Below are 13,499 nucleotides of genomic sequence, written 5' to 3'. Positions count from 1 at the left end.
AAAAAAAAAAAAGTAAAGCAAACTTTTCTGTCATCTCTCCTCTTGTTGTGTCCATCAGTGCCTATTTGTACGTCTCCATAAGGAAGGAAGAATGGGATAACCATATTTTGTACTCTTCTAGCCTCCAACTATTTGTGGCTTGGGTCACTTCCTGAAACACATTTGTTGCTGATGAGTATTTGAAGAACCACCAATAACTGCATAAATGTCTACCAAAGTGTACAGAATGAATTCAGATAATTATTATGATAGAAGCAATAATTATCATTCATTGTTAAAATCTTCTGTGGTGGTATTTGCTTCTTACTTCTTTGGACTTTTTTTTTTTTTTTTTTTTTAACATAGTAATGACCTGTCTGGGAGTTAATCTTGGGGATTCACTCTTTAATTTATCTATAACTATCTAGTAGAAATCATATCTTATTTGAAGGTGCACCTTGTATTATGGAGAGAAATACACCAACCTGTATGTATACCTGTCAGAAACACTTAGACTGATCAGTGAACACTGTACTGAAACAAGTCAAAATTGACTTCTTGAAGTTCTCTGCAGCATGGGAAATCTTCACCAGCTCTGTCACATGTAAAGTCAACCTGATAGTATTGAAAACATTTCTTACAGGCTTTATAAGCTCTAGAAAATTAATGCTGTTTTGAAAAGATGAAAGTATGTGATAGTATTAATGTAGCAGAATCTAGAATCTGCTTGTGAAGATTAGAGTATTCTTAAATAAACACCATGACAAAATAACATCAGTGACTAAAGTTATAAATGGAAGTTTGATAGTAAAAATGTCTCCAAGGCTATATAGATATGATTTGATGAAATGGTGCTGTTTTATAAATAGAACAAATATTGATAAGATTTAATTTCTATTTGCTTTTTTACCCTAATCAAAAAAATGTGGGACAATATTAAATTAGCTTCTAAATTAGGTATTTAATGTTGCAAAAATAATTCAGAAGATAAAACAGAAAAATCTGTGGATTAATTGATGACATAATCAAGTTCAAGACTCATTTTAAGGCTGCTTGTGTAGACTGTTTGTCATTAAATGCAGATATGATGAGCAAGAGTGAGCTTTCTGAGAAGAAATTATATATCAGTCTGTTCAAGGATACTGAGCATTTCAAGAATTATTCTTTGGATATATTTCTGTGTCTCTGATTTAGAAGAGTTCAGCCTTGCTTTTGCTGTGGACATTCATTCAGTGAAGGACTCTCCTTGAAACAATGCAGCAGAAGCAAGCTTCTCAGCATGAATGCATAATTTGGAAAAGAGCAGTGATGTGTAAACTTAGAAGAAAACTGCAGTGATTATTATGAATAAGTTAATTGCAATCACAAAGTGACTAATTTTTAAAGTATCTGCTGCCTCTCTTAATATCTGTGACTGTGGGTGTTACAGAGTATAGCATCTGCACTGCTGCTTTGCAGCAATATGATCAGCCCTTGAAGCAATGGAACTTCTTTATCAGCTCTTAGAGTATCTCCCTTTCAGTATTTTATTTTTACACTGAATGCATTTTATGATGTGGACATCTGTTTGCAAAAAATTTAATTAGTGCCACTGTTCTATTTCATCCAATCCAGATCTCTTAATCTAAGTATTAAAGGCCTGCTTTTGCAAGTAAGCCAGAGACCATACCAATGCCATTACCTTTAATCATTGTTCTGTACTTTTTACTAAGACAGTTGTTTTTTTAGAATTTTTATGGGATAAATGTCAGTTTGGTTCTACTCATTCTTTTTGGTCTTGACCAGACAGTAAGAATTTATACACAGTTGTAAAATGTATTAAACTGTAAGAATTCCTACCACCCTTCTATTTGTGGGAAACAGAGCACAGGAACAGAACCAGGATCTTTCTTTGTTTGACATCCCTCAGTAGTGCAGATCCAAACAGTGCAGCTTGACTGCAAAACTGTTCTACTAGTCAACAAGTACTGTACCCCACCCACGTTTCTAACTAGCAGATGGTGAGGTTTGCCTTTAGAACACAGTGAGGAATTTCACTACTTAATCTCTCAAAAGTAAACAAATAATTTTTGAAAATTCTATTTAAAATTCTTAAGCATTGAATTCATTTGCTATGAAAGCATAGTGTCATAAACATTTAGGATTTTAGATCCTCTGTATCTCCTTTGTGGTCACATCATGTAAGTTTTACTTCAGTCATTTGCAGTATTTCTGAAGCATGAGATAGTATATACATTAAGGTACTGGCCATCTTCCTGTGCTAGATATCAGACATTTGTTCTGGAAGAAATGACCAGGTAGTATTCCTCTGGAAGTCCTCCTTTAGATTAAAAATTAAAATAAAATAATTTTAAAAAAAAGGATTAGGGATCAGATAGGTATTTAGAATGGGAAATCTTTCATCGTGAACAAACAGACCAAATATTTTCAATAATTTCAATCAATTATGTGTTCTTGTGAAACCACATTAAAACCAAAATCTTCATAAACCGATTGGCACTGTATTTTTTTCTGTAATTTCCAAATCACATTATCTACAAATATGTTTTTGCTAGGCTCCACTCCAATGGCCTGCTGTTTACTCTGACGATCAAGCTAGATTCTGCCCTGTACATGAATACAAGATTTTGCTGGGCAGGTCATGGTTGCTTCTGTATGTCTCTATTGCCTTTTGTCTTCAAAATATTCTTTTGGTGTCTGCTATGCAAAACTATACTATCACCATCTGTATGGTAAATAGCCACACCAATCCTTGCTCTATTAGATATACTTAATATATAAAAGTTAAAGTTTTTCAAGGCCCTCTGAAGAACTGCTATCCAAGTGAGGAGTAATGACAGTCCAGCTCTAGAGAATGAGTTGTATTTTAGCATTATGTTCAACACCATTTATTCATCTCCATGGTTTTACAAAAGCAAAATTCCAGGGAATTACCTATTGAACTTTCTCACAGAAAACTTTATCTTGTTTGATGAATGTCTGACCTGTCAGACTATATAACTTCCTTCAGTGAACTCCCTTCTGAATTTATGTTCTATTAAGATCACTCATTTCCACATAATAATTTATCTAAGGGATGTCATCCCGTTTGTTTTAAAATGTACTTCTTGCATTTATTTTGTACAAACTGGCAGCACACCTTCTAGCAGCATATCCAGTATATGCATCAGTAACTGAATTTGCACAGTGCCTCCTAACTCTAAAAAAAGGTATTTTACCAAAGGTATTTGAACGATAGTCATAATGTTGATACAGTGACTCCAAATTCTAATCTGAAAGCAAATGAAAAAAAAAACCCAACACATTTTCAAATTGATTTTATCGATGAATACAGACAAATATGTTTTGTCAGTGGACAAAAAGAGTGAAGACATGAACTGAAAAAACTACCATGTGATATGAGCTTTACTTGTTGCTAAAATTGGAAGTCCAATGTCAGAATATTTCTACCAATATAAATTACTGTCATCCGGATTTATGAAAATTATTAAATTAAGAGAAGGAAGTGGAATCTGCTTTGTACTGAGTCAGAACTGAAACTGCTGCCTTCTTTCACTTTCTTTAAGTGGAATTTTCAATTTATTTCTTTAAATTGTCATTCGGTTGCTGAGTGTCTATTTGGAATCACCACTGATAACGTTTTACAATAGTTTTAGCAGGATGAAAAATGGTATAATAAGCAAAGTTTGTTTTTTCATGTTAGTAACAAAATCACATATATTAATATTCTAAATTGGGAATGATTCAAGGATTTTTGATATGTGAATTACAGCAGTATGTGATACATTTACCCATTCTCTAGTTCATTTTATTGAATTGCCATAATCATAAGCAAGTTCTGATTGCTCTAGTTCATTTATATCTATTAGTTCTGAAGGCATAGAATGAAATACATGGAAAGGACATTGAACAAAATTTAAACTACTATTGTGTCAAGAATTGCAGAAGAGTAAAAAAATCTATTAATTATACTTCCATTTAAAGAATTTGAATAGTAAAGGAAATGCAAGCTTTTGAAGGTAATAGTATGTGCTCTGGAGATATATTGCAGTGACTAATGATTTTTTTTTTTTTTTAATTGAGGCTAACACTAGGTGAAAACTAACAATTAAATACTTGTGGTTTGCACTGCTTTTCGCTTAGCCCTGAAGTTGTAAAGTGTGAGCCATATGGAGAGAAAGCTGATGTCTGGGCTGCAGGATGTATCCTTTATCAGATGGCAACTCTGAACCCACCGTTTTACAGCACCAATATGCTCTCCTTGGCAACTAAGGTATTCAGATTTGCCAGATCAACACACCAGTTATTACTACATGTGATCACAGGGTCCATGAAAATTTGTATTTCAGGCTGTAGAAGCACAAAATGCTCTCTGCTCTGATGTGTGAATGAGCAGGATCGTTCTTCACAGTATGAGTTACAATTTTTCCATTCTACTTACAAAAATTGCTTGTAAATATACGGTTACTTCTCAGACTGTTATATTTTTATTGTTGCATTATGTGATATGTTCTCTAGGTATACATTTTCTTCTTACTATAATATTGTGTTTTCTGTAGGGTTGTGTATTGCCCTACAGAACTCTGTGGATGTTTGGATATGATTAAAAATAAAAGTAAATAATTGTTCTTTGTAAATGTTTCCCTTATTCGGATATTGCATCCCCTTAGTCTACAGTGGTTATGTACTTTAACGTGGAAACCTGATTAGAAGTGATATTTTGCATTAGAAGATGTGTTCTAGGTTATTTTGCAAGTTACAGCTGATTATGTAATGCCTGCCCATCAGATTGTTTCAAGAAGTATTTATCATATGAAATTTCTAAATAAAACATATATATATATATATATATTCAATTAACTACAGATTTTTTATTTTACAGATAGTAGGAGCTGTTTATGAACCTGTGCCAGATGGACTGTACTCTGAAAAAGTGTCACTTACCATTAAGAGGTAAATCTTGTTTTGTTCTGATATCTTGCTGAAATGTTTTTCCTACCATCTAACTGAAGTCTCCCATTTTTGTATTTTAAAGTATAGTTGCTCTTGTTCTATCATGGTCTGCCTGTGTAAAACGTCTGTTTCCCTCCTGTTTATAAACTCCCTTCAAGTACTGGAAGCAATGTCTCCCCAGAGCCTTCTCTTCTCCAGGCTGGACAAGCTCAGCTCCCTTAACCTTTCTTCATAGGAGAGATGCTCCAGTCATCTGGTCATCTTCATGGCCCTCCTCTGGTCCAGCTTCAGCAGCTCCACATCTTGTTTTGGGTCCCCAGATGTAGACACAGTACTCCAGATGGGGCTTTACAAGGGCAGAGTAGAGGGGGACAGTCATTTCCACCCTTCTATTGATGCACCTGAAGATACTGCTGGCCTTCTGTGATTCTGTGATTCTAGTCTGCAAGTGCACACTGTTGGCTCGGGTCCAGCTCTTCACTCATCAGGACCCTCAAGTTCATCTCCATAGTGCTGCAAGGCATTCTTCTCCCACTCTATACCCATATCTGGGATTGCCCTGACCCAAGTGGAACATCTGGCATTTGACTTGTTTGCCCAATTGTGTGCCAACTTGTATGCCCACTTTTCAAGCCTATCCAAGTCCCTTTGGATGGCATCCTTTCCTTTTTCTACATCAAGTGCACCATTCACCTTAGTGTTGTCAGCAAACTTACTAGACTGCACTCAGTCCCACTATCCAGGTCACTGACAATGATGTTGAAGAGCACTGGTCCCATTTATAGGCCCCCGGGGGACACCACATTTAGCAGTCCAGACTCAGCACTGAATTTTAATGCTGCCAGTGCTCTAGTTAATCCACTATACATCAAATTATTTTTTTCCATAGAATTACAACATATTAAGTAATGTTCAAGTACAGTTATAAAGCACTGTATGATCACATTCATAGTTTTGTGACTGATAGTAATACATTTCCTGCTATCTTATAATCCTGTTAATGAAGCAGAGAGAACACAGTAATGGAGGAAAAGAAGAACCTGTATTTGTTCCACTCACTCATCACATATTTCGTTTAGTTATGATTACATGTTCCTGGTGTTAATGTAATGTGTGAGGCAAAGTATAGAAAGTGAGTTGGAGAACTTCTAAGAGATTTAGCTCTTTTGATTTTCCATTTCAGAAAAACTCCAAAAACAACTTTAATAGCTTTCTTTTTCAGTCGGATGTTGAATTCCACCTCTCAAAAGTGCTTTATAGTGTAAGGAATGTAAGATATTTGTATTATATTTTCTACACAAAAAAGTTTGTATTATTTAAAGACCTTGAGGATGAAGAACAAGAAGAGAAGATAGGAACTAGTAGAATGGAACTAAGATTTAAAAGGTCATGAAATGTTTTGAATATTTACAAGTATTTGTAGTTGGAATAACTGGATTTACTAATTCATTGCTCACCATTTAAGATTAAAGTAGTATTCCCAAATGTTTCCAGAAAATACTTTCAAGTCAAGATACATATCAGTATTTGTATGTATTACATTTTCATAATTTTTTATCATATCTCTATTAATGACATAGATGTAGGTGAGAATCTGGTCCCTCTATCTTCTCCTTTTCATTCTTGAGAGGAAACTCTATAGTGGGCATTTCTAAAGGTTTTTTTGAAGGTCAGCTATTGATTTACTTTTTATAATTTTAGATAGAGTACCTGTATAAAACAGGTCAACTCTAAGACCCATATAATTATGAGATTGGCTGAAATATTAATTATTTACTAAGATTAGCTGGTTTAAATAGATAATTAAATAGGTATCTGCATGTAAAATAAACATTATTTTTTTTTTCCTGTCTACATTTTCCAGCTTATTTTAAAAGCAGTGGGAAGCATGAAAAGATTAAAAAAAATTTGTTTATTCTCTTACTATGCATTAATCCTTAAATGAGATATTATCTTTAGTTTTTAATTTATTTTTGTGAGATATTTAGATGGAATACAGAATATGAGACAAATTCAGTAATAGGGAATTTGTACTGATAGTACAGGTGAGAAAACATCATAATGAAGAAGTTAATTTCTGAGTAACTCTAACACAATACCTGTTAAAGATAAAGGGAATTATTAAATAAGGTTATTTATAAGGAATAGAAAACACTAAAAATTTAATTTTATAACTGAAAAATTGCATTCATTATTGTTATTATTCAGTATTATCGTTATTATTAAGATCCAATTTTACTGAATTAAGCCACTTTTTTTTTTTTTTTTTTTTCCCTAGAAAGTACTATTTTAGAAGTAATACAATCATTCTGTGATGCTTTCTTTAAGAAAGAGTGTTGGGTCATTGTATGCTGTTAAATATTACTCTGCATGAAAATAATAGAATGTTATCAGATTTCTGGATTTATTAGATTTATGACCGTGTATAGTACATGGAGAACTGTGTCTATCAGCTTGCATGCCTTCTCTAAGTACAAAATATTCTGGGGATTTAAAAATTGACCCCTTATGGTTACTAAACAGCTATCTGGAGTTCCTGAAACACAAAGCATAGAAATGTAAATTAATGTAGGTTGACAAGGACTCCAGGAGGTCATTTATTCAATTTACTTAAAGTGGAGACTTTAGACATAGTAAGTCAGTATTTTGAGTGTCTTGAAAGATGAAGATCCCACAACTTTCCTAGATCCTCTTCCACAGTTCTTGTTCACCTTTTAGAAGTAGAAATATATCCTCATATCTACTTGGAATTAACTGTTTTGCAGATTGTGCATATTGCCTCTTTCCCTATCACCTTTGAGAATTCATTTATTTTGTTTCTATACTATCACACTGAATAAATAGAAGTCATCTCTATTTATCTTGGTCAGGTCCCCGTGATCAAGGTGTATTATCCATCTGTGTATCAACTGTTCCCATCAATTTAGTTTTCATAGGCTTTTTGAGAATTCATTCAGTCGTCTAGGTTATTAATAAAGACATTAAGCAGTACTGGCTCAGACCCAGCCCCTGAAGAATCCTACTTCCAGCCACCATCTGGACTTTGCACTTCTGATAACACCTCTTTGAGCCAATAATTTCAGATGGTTATTTACCCAACCTGTCATCTGCAGAATATTATGTTAAAGGCTTTGCTGCAGTATAAGGTCTCCACAGAATATACTGGTCTCCCGTTGTCTACAGAACAGCTATCTCATAACAGGGACCCATCAGGTATGACTGGCCCGTGATAAATCCATTCCAGCTGTTCTCAATCACATACATGTCTTTTGTGTTGGTATAGTAAGTTTTTAAAATCATGTTGGTTTGTTTCTCTAATCCTTACCCTTACCTTATCCTTGTCCATATGGATGAGCAGAATGGGGGTAGTGACCCAAATGTCAGATGAGTCTTGGTAGTCTTTCTACAATAGCCTTTGGTGTGTCAACACCAAAGCTACTCAGAGTCAGGCTGTCCCCCATAGGCTTGAGCAGAGCTTCTGGGCCCCTGTGTGCACCCGCTGTACTATCTGTTGTGACAACTTCTACATCTCTGTTATCTTACTGTATTTGTTACAAATTCAAATGGGAAGATACTGCTTGATAAATTTGTCACTATGAAGACTTTTGAAATTACATTTTTATAAGCTAGCAGATGTTCTCTCTTCAGTCTTTTTGTTTAAAGTTATTTATGCCTTTCTGAAGTGCATCCATTTTTAATTTTTTGAGAGTGCAAGAAATGAAGAATGTTCCCTTGCTAAATTTCTGTTTTGTCCCAAGTGCTGGCTGGCATGGTTTGATAATTACCAATGAAAGGATGCAGTGGTAGCAAAGCTTTTGGAATGAAGTAATTAGCTTTCATTAGAGAATACTTCTTTTTAAAGGTGCTTGACCCCTGATGCAGAGACACGTCCAGACATAGTGGAGGTCAGCTCACTGCTGTCTGATGTGATGATGAAATATTTGGATGTTTTATCAACATCCCATCTCACTTTGGAGAAGAAACTGGATAGGGAGAGAAGACGAACGCAGAGGTACTTCACGGAAGCTAACCGAAATGCAGCAGCCTGTCAACATCAGCTTTGTATTTTACCTCAAGTAAGTATGTGCATTAAGCTTTATTTTTGCTTATTACTGTTGGCCATATCTGAGAAAACCAATTGTGTTAGAACATTTTCCATGTAGGATTTTTGATTTTTTTTTTTTTTTTTTTTTGGTGGATGTTCCTCATACAGCAAAATTAGCAGAACCTTAAAAACTGCTTTCATTCCACGTTGGAAAATGATGTTATTATGGAGGTACTTCCAGTTTTGATAGAATCTGATGGTATTTAATTACTAATAAATACTTACTAATATTTAATTACTAATAAATATTTAATTGCACTTGTGAATAAGATGCCTCTCCAGCAGAACAAATAGGTGATATAGGGTATGATTCACAAACAGTGGAATCTAGAAAATGGAAAATACAGAATTTTAAATTACAGATTTAAAGAGCATTGATGCTGGTACTTGTTAATAATTCCTTACTGTCTGACACACTTTTACACTTTTGCAGATATATCTCCTAAAGTTCTTTTATTTGCTACAGGCTGTTTTAAGCACTCTTCATGAAGGATGTCAGTATTTTACATTATGAACCAAACTTGTATGTGATCCTGGAGATTTTACTTAAAAAATACAAGAACTTTTTTTTTTTTTTTTTTTTTTTTTCCACTGTGATAATTATTGTTAAGGGAAATTATAAAGTAAAATTATTATTTACACCACTGCCCTTATCCATCCAACTAATGTAAAATGTAAGGGGTACTAATAAAGAAGAATGATACAGGGTAGGAATAATGAATTACAGCAGGATGAAAAATTATTTTCCCTATATTTTTTTGAGTTTCCTTACCCTACATGTTTGAGAACTTATTCTGTATCATTAATTTCTGTGTCTCGGTTTAGTCATTTTCTTGTGTAACTGAGAGAAAATTTGCAAAAATACCTACAATAGATGTAAAATTGGTTGAGTTTGGATTTCATTGCAATTGTCTTGCTTTTAGAGAAGAGTGCTCTATCCAGATACCTGTATGATATCGTATGACTACTAGCATTACAGTGAACTTAGAGTACTTCAGCTCTGTTACATAACAAAATAAATGAAAAAAAAATACTCCAATCTGCAAAAAGAGAAGGAAAGTCCCTCTCTACTCTAGGGTATAATGGCTAGTCTTCTTAAGGAAGGGATACTCTATTTCCACTCCAGTGGATAAGAAAGACCCAGAACTCTGTGGAAACTGAGAGAGTATGGCTCCCTAATGATAAGTGGAAGTCTTGGCTGTAAGCTCTTGTTCCAATTAAGACAGAATATATCAGGATGGGATTTTTCCACATATCTTTGAGGTGTTACAGTGCTTAGAATTAGAAGGAGCCAGATTGTTTCTTTGCTTTCAGTACTGAAGGGAAACTTTACAAAGTTGGAGGATTTCTAATAAAAAGAATAATTATTCCTGAAAAGTTTTACTTAAGAAAAAAGACAACATAGTGACTTCATATATTAGGAATAATTTTAAGCAGCTGATCCTTAAATGAAAACTGCAAGGTATGGACAAGCTAATTAATCTTAGTCAAGGCTCCAGCAAGTCCATAGCTAGGTAATTTGTCATTTTTCCAGGGTGTCAGAGAATTCAGTTTTTCTGCCTGTAGTTCAATGCTTTGTTGAAGCCAGCTACCTTATACTTTGTTTTCTCTCTGCTAAAATGTACTTTTTGCCTCCTTTTTCAGTGACAGTTGTGTCATGTTGTTAATGTTTCTGAAATAAAGAGCGTGCTCTGTGTTTTTGCTTATGGGAATGATGCACCATAGACCTTTTAAAGCCAGTGTAGAATCTCTTTCATACATAACTTAAGACCAGTATAGAAAATGATCAATAGGCAGTATGACAGACAGATCACCAGATGATGCTGAAGAAACATAGATATGTAGCCTGACAAGTATGGTATAAAATCCATCCTTGAAAATAACCCTAAAAATAAACAATAATTATCATCAGCTTCTCACTTGTATATTTTTATATGAGTGTTATATGAGACATAAAAATACGAGATATTTTTTATTTGTATAAATATAAATATATGAGATATTTTTCATTTATATGAAAATATAAAATTTTTTAGATGAGTAATCTTACTTCTAGATAGAATTTTTATCTTCAGGTAAACACTAATCCTTTCAGGCCTACATCTGCAGATATCATGGTTTTATATTTCTGGTAGTCTAAGATATCACTGCCTGGAAACATTCTTTGATTATTCTTCTTGCAGCAGCTTGATTCCAGGCTACACTAAGAAACCTGACTTATTCTCTTGCAGAAACTGTTTGTCTGTTTATTGGCTGGAAATAGTGAAAGAAGGAATACAGCAGAACAACATTTAAATATTAAAGAGCCAGAAATGGCTGAGGCAGTTTTCTGTCATCAGTGGCATGAGTAATTTACCTTCATAATCCACATGTGGATAATTAGAATATTGTATTATGTCTTTTAAAGATAGGTTTAGAAACATAAGCAGCACACCCAAAGTCTGCAAATAAGTTGAGACTCCTTTGTATTTCCCTTACATCAGAAAGACCCCAATGAAAATAAATGTGATCTAGTCTGTAGGAATACCTCTAAATGCAGAGCATGTTACCGTTCCCATTTTTCTATACCAACAGGAATCAATTCTCTTTTTCTCAGTCTCTTTCTTCACCCGCAGTTATGTGTGGCCAGAGGAGAAGAGTTAAGACTCATAGTTTACAAATCCATACATTTGTAACCACTCTGCAGTTGTCTAGGAACTCTCATGATAAGGAAAACAGTAATCAGTCTATCCAACTTCTAAAAACAGGAGGACAGGCTCACAGCTATTTGAAAGGCAAAGAAGATCAAAATGATTCAGCCATTTTCATCTACTCATTTTCCTCCACACCCAAGTTCAGTTCTGCACTGTTGGCAGTTTGATCCTGCTAATACTAATGTTGGTAGTTTCCAAGCACCACCACACGCATTGCAAAGTAGTACTTAATTAGCAGTTTAGTTTGAATTCATCTATTTTTCTTGTCAGTGTAGATACAGAAACAAAAAATGGACCAATGTTCATATTAGTCTCTTTTTTTTTCCTCTGGATTCTATTTGTTCAGTTTAGCCAATCAGTGCTCATATCTCTCCACAGCTCCCTGAATGGAGGTTGTGGTGAGGTGGAGACTGGCTACTTATCCTTCAAAACTGGTGATAGGATGAGAGGAAATGGCCTGAAGTTGCACCACGGGAGATTTGGGTTGAAGTTTAGGAAAAATTTCTACTCCAAAAGAGTGGTCAGGTGCTGGAACAGGCTGCCCAGGGAGGTGGTTGAGTCACTGTCCCTGGAGGTGTTCAAGAAATGTTTAGATGTTATACTAAGGGACATAGTTTAGTGCGGAAGCTTTGGTGGTAGGTGGATGGTTGGACTGGATGATCTTGGAGATCTTTTCCATCTTCAGTGATCCTATGATAATGTATACTTTTTATTTATTTATTTTTTTCTTAAAACGACTGTGCATGATACATAGTTGTTGATGCGAAGAGAGGTATTACCTTTAAATCACTTTGAATGTTACTGGTTATTAATGTTGCAACAATATGGCCCAATCATGGGTGAGGTCACAGGGTTGTCATGAAAGTTTAGCAGTCTACAAGTTTTTAATTTGTCCACATTTCAACCCATTGGTTTTGTTCTGGCAGCCTTCTGTTTTGGAACTTATGTAGCAAGTATTGGAAATAGGGTTTAAATGCTGGAAGTTATTGCTTTTAAGGACAGTCCTGTTAAGGATGAACATATAATATGTTTAATTCATCTTCATGTATATGTCGAAGTACTTCAATAAAATCATGGAATTTGAGACTAGTCTGAAAGCCTTAGAGATACCTGTCACTCTTGACAGGGGTTTCACCCTTCAGTCATAAAAGTGTTTAGTGATAGAAAGTCTCTATCATGACAAGGTAGACTCTCCTGTATAAGGAAGTAGTTTGGAACCAGAATTGAATGAATTGTAACTCACTTTACCGTCAGTAAATATAATAAAATATAATTGAAATTAAGGCTAATGAATCAAGCAAAATAGGAGAGAGAGTGAGTCCCAAAACCGAGAGGCCTACTGTAAGCTCTAGGCGAAACAGCTGGAATGCTCCCCACACTCCGAGGATCCAAGATCAATCTTTTATGCCATCCAAAGATAATATGTAGAAAACTGAACTGTCCTGTAGTAACTTGAAATCCTAGGCATGTCCATAGCACATCTACACTGTGCTATAAACTGTATCTGCAGTTTGTCTCTCTTCTTATTTTTATTTTTATTTTTATTTTTATTTTTATTTTTATTTTTATTTTTATTTTTATTTTTATTTTTATTTTTATTTTTATTTTTNTTATTTTTATTTTTATTTTTATTTTTATTTTTATTTTTATTTTTATTTTTATTTTTATTTTTATTTTTATTTTTATTTTTATTTTTATTTATTTATTTCAAGAAAATGTTAGTCTCACATTGTATGCTTGACAGAATACATTTGCTATCTGTGTCTTGT

At 34.1% G+C, this 13,499-nt stretch overlaps 1 protein-coding gene across 14 annotated transcripts in view; it reads left to right on the top strand.

The window, feature by feature from the left end:
* The window catches only part of NEK10 (NIMA related kinase 10), a 78,216-nt gene that overhangs the window by 38,745 nt on the left and 25,972 nt on the right, over positions 1 to 13,499 (top strand). For all 14 annotated transcript variants that reach the window (XR_001553147.2, XR_001553146.2, XR_004306058.1 and 11 more), the window contains 3 exons: positions 4,123 to 4,252; positions 4,862 to 4,932; positions 8,795 to 9,008. Coding sequence is in view for 9 of the 14 variants with exons in the window: in XM_032442361.1 (XP_032298252.1) it covers positions 4,123 to 4,252; positions 4,862 to 4,932; positions 8,795 to 9,008 (415 nt within the window). In the remaining 5 variants the exon portion in view is untranslated. The remainder of the gene's footprint in view (positions 1 to 4,122; positions 4,253 to 4,861; positions 4,933 to 8,794; positions 9,009 to 13,499) is intronic.

Source organism: Coturnix japonica, chromosome 2 (genome assembly GCF_001577835.2).
Source record: "Coturnix japonica isolate 7356 chromosome 2, Coturnix japonica 2.1, whole genome shotgun sequence".
NCBI classification, from domain to species: domain Eukaryota; kingdom Metazoa; phylum Chordata; class Aves; order Galliformes; family Phasianidae; genus Coturnix; species Coturnix japonica.
Note: the sequence above shows the minus strand (reverse complement) of the source record. Positions and strands in the feature narration are given on the sequence as shown.